This window comes from Oncorhynchus mykiss, chromosome 16, assembly GCF_057628025.1.
Source record: "Oncorhynchus mykiss isolate SJ-2025 chromosome 16, ASM5762802v1, whole genome shotgun sequence".
NCBI lineage: Eukaryota > Metazoa > Chordata > Actinopteri > Salmoniformes > Salmonidae > Oncorhynchus > Oncorhynchus mykiss.
The window spans coordinates 69,600,933-69,615,000 of NC_143037.1; the positions used below are offsets into that span (position 1 = coordinate 69,600,933).

A 14,068-nucleotide genomic window follows, 5' to 3' on the forward strand; every position below is an offset into this window, starting at 1 on the left:
ATGGTGTAGTGATCTATACCGCTGCCTAGGGTGGTGTAGTGATCTATACCGCTGCCTAGGGTGGTGTAGTGATCTATACCGCTGCCTAGGATGGTGTTGTGATCTAAACCGCTGCCTAGGATGGTGTAGTGATCTAACCCGCTGCCTAGGGTGGTGTAGTGATCTATACCGCTGCCTAGGATGGTGTCGTGATCTATACCGCTGCCTAGGGTGGTGTAGTGATCTACACCGCTGCCTAGGGTGGTGTAGTGATCTATACCGCTGCCTAGGATGGTGTAGTCATCTATACCGCTGCCTAGGGTGGTGTAGTGATCTATACCGCTGCCTAGGGTGGTGTAGTGATCTATACCGCTGCCTAGGGTGGTGTAGTCATCTATACCGCTGCCTAGGGTGGTGTAGTGATCTATATCGCTGCCTAGGGTGGTGTAGTGATCTATACCGCTGCCTAGGATGGTGTAGTGATCTATACCGCTGCCTAGGATGGTGTAGTGATCTATACCGCTGCCTAGGGTGGTGTAGTGATCTATACCGCTGCCTAGGGTGGTGTAGTGATCTATACCGCTGCCTAGGATGGTGTAGTGATCTATACCGCTGCCTAGGATGGTGTAGTGATCTATACCGCTGCCTAGGATGGTGTAGTGATCTATACCGCTGCCTAGGATGGTGTAGTGATCTATACCGCTGCCTAGGATGGTGTAGTGATCTATACCGCTGCCTAGGGTGGTGTAGTGATCTATACCGCTGCCTAGGATGGTGTAGTGATCTATACCGCTGCCTGGGATGGTGTAGTGATCTATATCGCTGCCTAGGATGGTGTAGTGATCTATACCGCTGCCTAGGGTGGTGTAGTGATCTATACCGCTGCCTAGGGTGGTGTAGTGATCTATACCGCTGCCTAGGGTGGTGTAGTGATCTATACCGCTGCCTAGGGTGGTGTAGTGATCTATATTGCTGCCTAGGATGGTGTAGTGATCTAAACCGCTGCCTAGGATGGTGTAGTGATCTATACCGCTGCCTAGGGTGGTGTAGTGATCTATATTGCTGCCTAGGATGGTGTAGTGATCTAAACCGCTGCCTAGGATGGTGTAGTGATCTATACCGCTGCCTAGGGTGGTGTAGTGATCTATACCGCTGCCTAGGGTGGTGTAGTGATCTATACCGCTGCCTAGGGTGGTGTAGTGATCTATACCGCTGCCTAGGATGGTGTAGTGATCTATACCGCTGCCTAGGATGGTGTAGTGATCTATACCGCTGCCTAGGGTGGTGTAGTGATCTATATTGCTGCCTAGGGTGGTGTAGTGATCTATACCGCTGTCTCCAGATCACATAATATACCTCTGCAGCATGGGTTTAATATACCTCTGCACTTGAAGAAGCTTTCAAAGTTCTTGAAAGGCCTTTTGAAGAATCTCAAATATAAAATATATTTTGATTTGTTTAACACATTTTTGGTTACTACATGATTCCATGTGTGTTATTTCATAGTTTTGATGTCTTCACTATTATTCTACAATGTAGAAAATAGTACAATTAAAGAAAAACTCTTGAATGAGTAGGTGTTCTAAAACTTTTGACCAGTAGTGTATATATCTTTAAAGTATCCTCACCGTCGGAGCAGCAGTTTAGGATGGTTGCGGTTCTCCAGGTTCTTCTCTATGAGGTCAGCCAGCAACTGTTTAAGTACCACGGTGGCGTACTCCATGCGGCCCTGCAGAGCGGCCATGAGCAGAGAGGCCACATTTCCTCGGTCCCGCATGGAGAAGGACCTCTGGGCCTCCAGGGTATGGATGAAGGTCAGCAGAAACATCTTACTGTGCAGCAGCTGGCTGAACAGACGCAGGGCTTTCTCCACATTGGCCGGGGACTGAGGGACAGGACACAGGAGGAGGAGGGGGATGGGGGACACAGAGGTGGGAATACACAAAAGGAGGTCCAAGGGGTTATTAATTGGGGAGAGGGACAGGGGAGAGAGGGACAGGGGAGAGAGGGAGAGAGGGAGAAGAGAGGGGAGGGGAGAGAATACGGGAGGGGAGAAGAGAGGGGAGGGGAGAGAATAAGGGAGGGGAGAAGAGAGGGGAGGGGAGAGAGGGAGAGGGGAGAAGAGAGGGGAGGGGAGAGAGGGAGAGGGGAGAAGAGAGGGGAGGGGAGAGAGGGAGAGGGGAGAAGAGAGGGGAGGGGAGAGAATAAGTGAGGGGAGAAGAGAGGGGAGAAGAGAGGGGAGGGGAGAGAATAAGGGAGGGGAGAAGAGAGGGGAGAAGAGAGGGGAGAGAATAAGGGAGGGGAGAAGAGAGGGGAGAGAGGGAGAGGGGAGGGGAGAGAATAAGGGAGGGGAGAGGGAGAGAGGGAGAGGGGAGAAGAGAGGGGAGGGAGGGAGAGGGACAGGGAGTTGGAGAGGGGAGAGAGGGAGCGGGACAGGGGAGAAGAGAGGGGAGGGGAGAGAGGGGAGAAGAGAGGGGAGGGGAGAGAGAATAAGGAAGGGGAGAGAGGAGAGGGGAGAAGAGAGGGGAGGAGAGAGAGGGAGAGGGGAGGGGAGAGAGAATAAGGGAGGGGAGAGAGGAGAGGGGAGAAGAGAGGGGAGGGGAGAGAGGGGAGGGGAGAGAGGGAGAGGGGAGAAGAGAGTGATAGGGGAGAAGAGAGGGGAGGGGAGAAGAGAGTGAGAGGGGAGAAGAGAGTGAGAAGAGAGGGGAGGGGAGAGAGAATAAGGGAGGGGTGAGAGGAGAGGGGAAAAGAGAGGGGAGGGAGAGAGGGAGAAGAGAGGGGAGGGGAGAGAGAATAAGGGAGGGGAGAGAGGAGAGGGGAGAGAATAGACGAGAGAATAGGGGAGGCGAGAGAGGATAGAGGAGGGGAGAGGGGAGATGAGAGAGGAGAAGGGAGAGAAGAGAGGAGACAGGAGAGGGGGGAGAAGAGAGGAGTGGGAGAGAGGGGAGGAAAGTGTAAAGAGAAAAAGGAGGAGAGGGGAGACGAGAGAGGAGAGGAAAGAGGAGAGGGGAGAGAGAAAAGGGATGGGGAGAGAGGAGACAGGAGAGGGGGGAGAGGAGAGAGGAGGCGGAGAAATATGTAAAGAGAAAAAGGGAGAAAGAAAATGGTTTGTTATTAGTTTGAGGATTACATGGAGCACCTTAAACGTGGCTGTAGTGACTTCAAATATTCCTCTATGCTGACTATTTTCAAAACATTTCTGCGGCAGTCTCTAGACAAGTAGTCTATGGAGGGCTGGTGGAGCTCCTGGGTTGACTCAGCCTCAGGTTGAAATGAAAAAGAAATAAGGTTGAGAAAAAAAAGAAAAGAGGTTTCTCTGAAGCTCGGCACTAAGAGAGCTGCTGGCTACTGACTCGTTTTTAAAAAACAGGATCTATCGCTTTAGTTTTATTCCCTTCTTTTTTTGGCAGAGAGTTACCAAGACAACACAAGTGAACCTCAGGAAAGCATACTTTACTGAGTTACAGTACAACACAAGTGAACCTCAGGAAAGCATACTTTACTGAGTTACCAAGACAACACAAGTGAACCTCAGGAAAGCATACTTTACTGAGTTACCAAGACAACACAAGTGAACCTCAGGAAAGCATACTTTACTGAGTTACCAAGACAGCACAAGTGAACCTCAGGAAAGCATACTCTACTGAGTTACCAAGACAACACAAGTGAACCTCAGGAAAGCATACTCTACTGAGTTACCAAGACAACACAAGTGAACCGCAGGAAAGCATACTTTACTGAGTTACCAAGACAACACAAGTGAACCTCAGGAAAGCATACTCTACTGAGTTACCAAGACAACACGAGTGAACCTCAGGAAAGCATACTCTACTGAGTTACCAAGACAACACAAGTGAACCTCAGGAAAGCATACTCTACTGAGTTACCAAGACAACACAAGTGAACCTCAGGAAAGCATACAATACTGAGTTAACAAGACAACACAAGTGAACCTCAGGAAAGCATACTCTACTGAGTTACCAAGACAACACAAGTGAACCTCAGGAAAGCATACTCTACTGAGTTACCAAGACAACACAAGTGAACCTCAGGAAAGCATACAATACTGAGTTAACAAGACAACACAAGTGAACCTCAGGAAAGCATACTCTACTGAGTTACCAAGACAACACAAGTGAACCTCAGGAAAGCATACTCTACTGAGTTACCAAGACAACACAAGTGAACCTCAGGAAAGCATACTCTACTGAGTTACCAAGACAACACAAGTGAACCTCAGGAAAGCATACTCTACTGAGTTACCAAGACAACACAAGTGAACCTCAGGAAAGCATACTCTACTGAGTTACCAAGACAACACAAGTGAACCTCAGGAAAGCATACTCTACTGAGTTACCAAGACAACACAAGTGAAGACAGAAGCAGAAGGCAGTGAAGTGAACAAGTACTCTAGTTTAGTTTTCTTACACTTACATCCAGCTCCTTGAGGACGGGGTGCTCCTCGATGCCGGGGAACATGACTCTCATGGTGTAGGTACGGTACTCCAGGAAGGGGATCTTCACTCCGTCCATGTCATTGGTCAGCTCCTGGATGTCTGTCTGTAGCTCAGCGAATGCTATGTTGACAGGAGCATAAGATACAAAAATTGCCATTTTAATCCAATCCCAGAGAAACACAGGAGAAGCACATGGTCAGGAAGAACACAGAAAGGCCATTTTGTGTGTGGGGGAGCACCTGACAGGATGTGGTTAGACAAAATGACCACAACTGCCCCCCCTCTATTGATCGGATTAAATGAAGTCTGATCGTTTCACTGAATCAACAGTCAGTTACTTCGTCCAGGCGTGTTAGTGTCAAGTCAATACCATAAACTGCCACACTCTGGACTAAATCTGCCCACTTCTAATCATTTTGAGTCGTGATTGTCTTGACAGCTGGCACAGTATAGGAATACATGGATACATGCTTATAAGACTTGACTGCCCTCTACCGAGTAATGGACAGCATATTTTGGTCATCCTCATACTGTACATCAGGGGTGGGTAATTCCAGTCCTCGAGGGCCTGATTGGTGTCACCGGTTTGCCCCAGCTAACACACCTGACTCCAATAATCACCTAATCATGATCTCCAGTTTAGAATGCAATGTGATTAATCAGCTGTGTTTGCTAGTGATGGAGAAGAAGTGTGAGACCAATCAGGCCCTCGAGGACTGGAGATGCCCACTCCTGCTGTACACAGTCAGTTCTGTGGTTGCCTGGTTACCTTCTACAGAGTCAGCGTAGCATCTCAGAAAATATATTGTAAAGAATGTAGAGTGATTGACTTGTACTGTACCTACTATAAGAGCAACACGATAGCAACAACTGTTCAGAGCAGGCCAATGCTGATAACACACTAATCTTCAAAAGCACACGCAGCTCTCTGATAAGAGCATATCAAAATACCCTGCCAGTCAATGATTCAGCTCACTTTCATGAAGCAATCTTTGCTTGAGGAAAAAGCCATGAGCAGTGCTGGTGTCATTTCAGTGACAGAAATGTATGTGCGAAGAGCATTCAGATGAACATAGAACTGTTTTAAAATGGCCACGGTGAAAATGATATTTTACCTTTATTTTTAATTAAGTCAAACATTATTATTTACAATGATGGCTTGGCAAATAGATTAGATAGGATAGGATAGGATAGGAGAGAAATATGATATGATAGGATATGATAGGAGATAAATAGGATATGATAGGAGAGAAATAGGATATGATAGGAGAGAAATAGGATATGATAGGATAGGAGAGGAGAGGAGAGGTGAGAAATAGGATATGTTAGGTGAGAAATAGGATATGATAGGTGAGAAATAGGATATGATAGGATATGATAGGTGAGAAATAGGATATAATAGGAGGGAAATAGGATATGTTAGGTGAGAAATAGGATATGATAGGAGAGAAATAGGATGTGATAGGATATGATAGGTGAGAAATAGGATATAATAGGAGGGAAATAGGATATGTTAGGTGAGAAATAGGATATGATAGGAGAGAAATAGGATATGATAGGATATGATAGGTGAGAAATAGGATATACAGTGCCTTGCGAAAGTATTCGGCCCCCTTGAACTTTGCGACCTTTTGCCACATTTCAGGCTTCAAACATAAAGATATAAAACTGTATTTTTTTTGTGAAGAATCAACAACAAGTGGGACACAATCATGAAGTGGAACGACATTTATTGGATATTTCAAACTTTTTTAACAAATCAAAAACTGAAAAATTGGGCGTGCAAAATTATTCAGCCCCTTTACTTTCAGTGCAGCAAACTCTCTCCAGAAGTTCAGTGAGGATCTCTGAATGATCCAATGTTGACCTAAATGACTAATGATGATAAATACAATCCACCTGTGTGTAATCAAGTCTCCGTATAAATGCACCTGCACCGTGATAGTCTCAGAGGTCCGTTAAAAGCGCAGAGAGCATCATGAAGAACAAGGAACACACCAGGCAGGTCCGAGATACTGTTGTGAAGAAGTTTAAAGCCGGATTTGGATACAAAAAGATTTCCCAAGCTTTAAACATCCCAAGGAGCACTGTGCAAGCGATAATATTGAAATGGAAGGAGTATCAGACCACTGCAAATCTACCAAGACCTGGCCGTTCCTCTAAACTTTCAGCTCATACAAGGAGAAGACTGATCAGAGATGCAGCCAAGAGGCCCATTATCACTCTGGATGAACTGCAGAGATCTACAGCTGAGGTGGGAGACTCTGTCCATAGGACAACAATCAGTATATTCAGTATATCAGTATATTGCACAAATCTGGCCTTTATGGAAGAGTGGCAAGAAGAACGCCATTTCTTAAAGATATCCATAAAAAGTGTTGTTTAAAGTTTGCCACAAGCCACCTGGGAGACACACCAAACATGTGGAAGAAGGTGCTCTGGTCAGATGAAACCAAAATTGAACTTTTTGGCAACAATACAAAACGTTATGTTTGGCGTAAAAGCAACACAGCTGAACACACCATCCCCACTGTCAAACATGGTGGTGGCAGCATCATGGTTTGGGCCTGCTTTTCTTCAGCAGGGACAGGGAAGATGGTTAAAATTGATGGGAAGATGGATGGAGCCAAATACAGGACCATTCTGGAAGAGAACCTGATGGAGTCTGCAAAAGACCTGAGACTGGGACGGAGATTTGTCTTCCAACAAGACAATGATCCAAAACATAAAGCAAAATCTACAATGGAATGGTTCAAAAATAAACATATCCAGGTGTTAGAATGGCCAAGTCAAAGTCCAGACCTGAATCCAATCGAGAATCTGTGGAACTGAACTGAAAACTGCTGTTCACAAATGCTCTCCATCCAACCTCACTGAGCTCGAGCTGTTTTGCAAGGAGGAATGGGAAAAAATGTCAGTCTCTCGATGTGCAAAACTGATAGAGACATACCCCAAGCGACTTACAGCTGTAATCGCAGCAAAAGGTGGCGCTACAAAGTATTAACTTAAGGGGGCTGAATAATTTTGCACGCCCAATTTTTCCGTTTTTGATTTGTTAAAAAAGTTTGAAATATCCAATAAATGTCGTTCCACTTCATGATTGTGTCCGACTTGTTGTTGATTCTTCACAAAAAAATACAGTTTTATATCTTTATGTTTGAAGCCTGAAATGTGGCAAAAGGTCGCAAAGTTCAAGGGGGCCGAATACTTTCGCAAGGCACTGTAATAGGAGGGAAATAGGATATGTTAGGTGAGAAATAGGATATGATAGGAGATAAATAGGATATGATAGGATATAATAGGAGGGAAATAGGATATGATAGGATATAATAGGAGGGATATAGGATATGTTAGGAGAGGAGAGCAATAGGAGAAGGAGGTAGTCATAGTGACCGGTGCTCCTACCTTCTTTACACTCCAGGGCCACTCTGGACTCCAGGTTGTCCATCTGCAGCTGCAGGCGTTTCAGGGTGCGGTCAGCATCCCGGGTCTTCCTCTTGTAGGCGATGAGCACAGCAATGATGGCGATGAGAAGCACCCCTCCTCCCGCTCCGATCCCGATGATGGCCGGTAAGGTAAGGGTGCTGTCGGAGTAGATGTGCAGTGTTCCTGGGGAGTACTCCAAACCCCCCACCGTGATCTGGAGGGGAAACACATCCAACCTTTTATGCGAGTAAAGCGCATGTCGGATAAAAAAAAAATCACGACAGACCTGATGGAAACAGAACATTTTTCAGTAAACTTTCCAAACGTCGACAAAACAAAATACACCCGACAAGGTGGGATCGTTTTGTGTCTGTAAAATGAATTATGTGAGAAATGTCTGTGGAAACGCTTTTATGTGCAAATATTGATATGATGGATATCCTCCCACTACGCATGCCGTTTATTAGGCTACAGATGAAATAAGTTACGATGAACTTCACAGGGTGGTGAGCTTGACGCTCCTTCCCAATAAATATTGAGGGTCTTATTCTGGTGACATGATCATCCGTGCTCGTCTGCCGTTCGACAAATACAAATGATCTCGCTCTTTTATCCATAATCTCATCATGCAGACGATACGTGCGCTCTCGCCAACAGCGCTCAATCTGCACCCTGCATACTGTTGTCTTGAGCACACCTGCCAGGACCAGAGTGGGCACACTCGCTATATAACACATTGTTTGGGGTGAGAAAACCATCCGTAGAGTTGAAAATGTGATGGAAATCCATTTCACTTTTCTTTTCAGTACATAGGAATTCTGTCGTGCACTACAGTCAATTTGATGGAGACGTCATATTGTTTTTAGGCAGATGTTTTTATCTTCACATGACAATCTGTCGCCAATTGAATGGAAACCTAGCTACTGAGATGGAAAAATTGGGCTCCGTAATATGAAGGATTTTATTACTACAGTGTGCCTTCAGAAAGCATTCATACCCCTCGACTTATTCCACATTCTGTTGTGTTACAGCCTGAATTCAAAATGTAAAACAACGCAATGTGGAAAAAGTCAAGTGGTGTGAATGCTTTCTGAAGGCACACTGTATGTAGCTCAGACTCACTGTATGTAGCTCAGACTCACTGTATGTAGCTCAGACTCACTGTATGTAGCTCAGACTCACTGTATGTAGCTCAGACTCACTGTATGTAGCTCAGACTCACTGTATGTAGCTCAGACTCACTGTATGTAGCTCAGACTCAGAGTTACAGTACATGTCCTAACTTTTTAGTTTTGACCCTGGTTCTAACATCTCCTTTTTAAACTTCAGGCCAATTACAGATGACTTCCAACAGGTTTGGCTAACGAGTTTCACCTTTACCTCCCCATTCCCCTCCTGGCTGTGTGCTTTAATTATTGAGTGGTTTGGATGGAAGGGAACAGGGAGAATGCCACTCTGCTGTCTGTGTGTCTGTCCGTCACTGCGCTATGTGTCAGGTCATTAACACAGCTGGCTCAGCCTTCTCACTGTGCCGTGTGTGTCTCCATATCTCCCTGCCCCTGGGAGGGAGATCACTCCACCTCACCCATCACCTCTCTCTCTCCCCCTCTCTTTCATCTCAGCTTTGATTTGTAAATGCTCCCTCCTCTCCACAGTTGACTCTATTGATCGGATTAAATTAAAGTCTGAGCGTTTCACTGAATCAACAGTCAGTTACCTCGTCCAGGCGTGTTAGTGTCAAGTCAATACCATGAGATCAGGACCTTTGATACAAAAGGTAAACAAGCTGCCACACTCCAGGACTAAATCTACCTACTTCTAATCATTCTGAGCCGTGGTTGTCTTGACAGCTGGCACTGTATAGGAATACATGGATAAATACGTATGACACTTGCAATAATCAGATTGACCAGACTGCCCTCTGCCAATTAAATCACCTGCTCTCGCCAACGGTTGTCTGTCCATAAAAAATAAAAAAAGATTGCATTTCATCAATCCAAGATGATTATTTTTCACCTCTACTGCTCAAGGCCACAGCTGAAATCATTGTGCAGTGAGACGTGTACGTAATAAAGAGAGCTAGTCCTGTTTGGCATTGGTGATGCGCCAAAGCTGCGGAGTCAACAGATACTTCGATTACATGGGAAGTTGCTTGTATCAACGGGCCGCCGTAATCATAATGAATGATGACCCTTTGACTTTTACATTTGCTGGATTAGCATTCAAGTAACAAACTGCCACACAGCTATTATAGAATTGATTTGAGATGTGATTTCTAAGTCAGGCATGTTTCCAAATAGCACAGATAAAAGTGTTTTAACTACATGTCAAATATATTTAGAGAAATAACAAGACTGGATTATGGCCAGAGCAGTTTGGCTATGAAAAATATCTCACACGAAGCTATTGTTGACATAAAATACACAAACTACTGTAAACGTTGGGCGGGACATCTGGTCTTACCACGACTCTCTGCTCCCCGGTCAGGTCTGGCGAATCACAGAGCAGCTGAGACTCCGAGACAGTTAACAGACAGGGCGTTTCACCAATCATCACGCTGTAGTTCAGCCGGGTGTTGCCCGGAGCAGGGGGAATCAGATTCTTGCCCTGTTTTCAGAAGAAACATGCTGTTGGACAATAATCACATTTATCAGACGAAAGCGCACACACACAATAAAGTGTATGGGCATTTAGAGTATTATCAATCCGGACTTCTATCCTCAGCTCAGGGACTTTGTACATAGATGTGTAGGGAAAGGAAGTTGTCTCTGTACTGGTTCTGTCTCACATGACCTCTCTTGCTTCTCTAGAGCTTTATCCTCCTTCCTCTCAACAGACAAAAGTAACAGAAAATGAAACCAAACAAGGAATCTATTTACTTTGAGGATGATGGGAGAGCCGGGCTTGACCTCCATTATCCCAGAGTTCCCTAGTGTTTCGAAGGTGGGGTTGGGATAGTAGGTGAAAGGTGTCCCGTTGAGGACGAGCAGCGCAGCCACGTGATCCAGGATGAAGCCGTGCTCGTCGGGGTGCAGGCCTGACTCTGGGGCCTGGTGCTTGGTGTAAATGATACCCGGGGCCAGACAGGTCATCACAGAGTCATTCACCACAGTGCACACCTGGACAGGAAGATAAAAGAGGAGGGTCAAACCAGGAAGAAGTACGAGACAAACGTCTGTGTAAAACCACAATACTGACAATGTATACAGTAACAAAAGCGTACTGCGTAAGTCCTTGATGCTAGTTGCTATTATACAGGTTACCCATTTGTAACAGTCGTTGTAACAGCGGTACAGTGCAAACATGGAATGTTCATATTGGGAACACTTACATTAGTAGTCTGTATTCCTGCATACTTGGCACGGACTTTGGGCTCCTGGATGGTGAGCAGGTTGGTACCTGTGACGGTGATCAAGGTGCTACCACTGAAACACAAGCAGAAACATGATGGTGGAGAGGTTAAGACGAGAGTTATTGCACCCTGGTGACATGGGCAGAGAGACAACAGGGAGGGAATGAAATAAGAACTTCTGTGTAACAGAGCTGACTTTTAGTGTTTTTGTCTACAGCATGTTGTTTGTATGATTTATCTTACAGTATTGTTGAGATTCAGAAAAAGAGGGAGCCTACAGTCCCCTCAAGGGTCCCATGGATTAGGATGGGACATACATTAGATACATCATCCCCCATACTGTCTATTGTGCTTTAGTGTCATGGTGAAATGGCTACAATGGGACAGTGTGGGCGTCTCGGTGTGGCTTTGGGGCTCATGTTGTAATCTCAGAGTGTTCCTGAGGCATTACAGGCAGTAATGGATGTCTGAGCTGAGTTTCTCCTCAGGAATCTCCCAGGGCATTGGTCATGCGCTGAGAGATTCCAGCCTGCAGCCTGTTGGCTGGGAGAGGAGGAGAGGAGAGGAGGGGAGAGGAGGAGAGGAGACGGGAGGAGGGGGGTGAATAGTGAGGAGGAGGGGAAGGGTGGGGAGGGGAGAGGAGGAGTGGGGGGGTGGATAGTGGGGAGGGGAGAGGAGGAGTGGGGGGGTGGATAGCAGGGGGGTGGATAGCAGGGGAGGAGTGGGGGGGTAGGAGGGTTGGATAGCAGGGGAGGAGTGGGGTGGGGAGGGGAGGAGGGGAGAGGAGGAGTGGGGAGGGTAGGAGGGGGGTGGATAGCAGGGGAGGAGTGGAGGGGGGTGGATAGCAGGGGAGGAGTGAGGAGGGGAGGAGTGGGGAGGGGAGGGGGGGTAGGAGGGGGGTGGCTTGCAGGGGAGGAGTGAGGAGGAGTGGGGAGGGTAGGAGGGGGTGGATAGCAGGGGAGGAGTGAGGAGGAGTGAGGAGGGGAGAGGAGGAGTGGGGAGAGTAGGAGGGGGGTGGCTATCAGGGGAGGAGTGAGCAGGAGTGGGGAGGGGAGAGGAGTGGGGAGGGGAGGAGGGGAGAGGAGGAGTGGGGAGGGTAGGAGGGGGTGGATAGCAGGGGAGGAGTGAGGAGGAGTGGCGAGGGGAGGAGGGGAGAGGAGGAGTGGGGAGGGTAGGAGGGGGTGGGTAGCAGGGGAGGAGTGAGGAGGAGTGGGGAGGGTAGGAGGGGGGTGGATAGCAGGGGAGGAGTGAGGAGGAGTGGGGAGGGGAGGAGGAGTTGGGAGGGTAGGAGGGGGTGGATAGCAGGGGAGGAGTGGGGAGGGGAGGAGAGAAGAGGATGGGAGAGGAGGAGTCGGGAGGGGAGGAGTCGGGAGTTGGGGAGGGGAGGGGGGGGGTGGAGGAGAGGAGAGGAGGGGAGGAGAGGAGGCTTGGCTGCTCACTTCACTATACTCCAACTGGGCTCGATGCTGGAGATGGTGGGGTCCTCTGTGTAGATGTAGCGTGTGTCACTGCTGGTGACCTCAGCTTTGTCGATTAACAATTTGATTGACGCAGGCCCTGAGCCAGACAGGGACGACGGTGTCACACACACAATGTCCCTGTTGGTCCTCCTGTGGCCGGATAGACAGAAGATGTGTCATATTGTGTCACAGAGTTCATTCACTGTCTGAAACAACACTTAAGAAAATGTCATGCTGTCACCCTGTTATGCTGCTGTTTTAATTTAACTTAAAAATAGACAGGTAATGTGCAGACAGGGTGTGATAGAACAGATTACACTACTATACTACCACAGTCCATTCCTTCGAGGTGGGGTCAAGCTGACTGACTACTCACTTAACAAACAGACACTCCTCCTGGGCGATGAACACAGTGACGGTGCTACCAGCGTCCAGATGATGGCCTGATATCGTCAGCCGGGTCCCCCCGGACACGGGGCCCTTCTCCGGGTGCACATGGTTGAAGCTGGGGGTCTGAGAGAGGGAGGAAACTCACTCTTTACACCCAGAAGCACACAAAACAATTATACAGTTTTTTTCTGAAAAGCTACTGTACAACAAACCGATTCCCATTATATTTCTAGTAATTGCTGCTCACACACTGCACCCCAGCCGAGCATGTTTTGGTATGTATTTTTGTAGCAGCAGCACAGTGACATGAGTAAGACTCTCCTTTTTCCTGTAATTAGCTACATAGTTTCTCGGTGCACATGTATTCATTTGGCTGGGAGCATCTTGGCATCTGCTGGAATTAAACTGCAAGACTACTATTGATTGGTGGTTTAAGGGCAAGCCCATTCATTTCAGTGAGCTGCTCTGTGCCCAGGCTGAGGAGATAATAGACTGACACCACATTCCTGTTTCACTGCTGCTTAATGCTCTGTCGGAATAGCTGGGTAATTACTGTATATCACATCGGCCACACTTTCTCGCACAACACTTTCCTCATCTCTGTATTGCAGCATAAGGCAGGTAGTTCCCGGGGCTACATAGAACCACGACATTTGGTTTGTATCCCTCCTCCCCGGGGAGAGAACGGACAGACTTTCTGCACAGTCATCGGTCTAGGAAAAGATGGGTTCATGCGAGGTCATACGCACCACGAAGGAGTAAGTCTGGGAAGATTGGGTGCGGTACTCTGCACTGCACACCCCGATACATAGCTCCACCGGACCGCCTGGAGAGTGGGGCAGCAGCGCTTCGGCCATGTCACACACAATCCTGAGGAACATACACACACTCAGCTGTCAATCAACGGCTCATTGATTATAATGTCTAACGTTCAAATTAAATACACTCTTAGAAGAAAAGGTGCTATCTAGAACCTTAAATGGTCCTTTTTTCCCAGGTAGAAC

The 14,068-nt window shown here is 47.3% G+C and overlaps 1 protein-coding gene across 2 annotated transcripts in view; it reads right to left on the reverse strand.

Annotated features, from left to right (window-relative positions):
* Nucleotides 1-14,068, reverse strand: part of LOC110492586 (plexin A3) — a 181,589-nt gene that overhangs the window by 22,036 nt on the left and 145,485 nt on the right. Inside the window, exons 14-22 of one of the 2 annotated variants that reach the window (XM_036947590.2) lie at nt 13,814-13,934; nt 13,051-13,187; nt 12,654-12,824; nt 11,194-11,287; nt 10,742-10,981; nt 10,326-10,469; nt 7,842-8,076; nt 4,414-4,556; nt 1,608-1,864 (exon numbers count right to left, since the gene is read on the reverse strand). In XM_036947590.2, the coding sequence (XP_036803485.2) occupies nt 1,608-1,864; nt 4,414-4,556; nt 7,842-8,076; nt 10,326-10,469; nt 10,742-10,981; nt 11,194-11,287; nt 12,654-12,824; nt 13,051-13,187; nt 13,814-13,934 (1,542 nt within the window). Of the gene's footprint in view, nt 1-1,607; nt 1,865-4,407; nt 4,557-7,841; nt 8,077-10,325; nt 10,470-10,741; nt 10,982-11,193; nt 11,288-12,653; nt 12,825-13,050; nt 13,188-13,813; nt 13,935-14,068 lie in introns of both variants that reach the window. The other variant, XM_036947589.2, reaches the window with a different exon arrangement.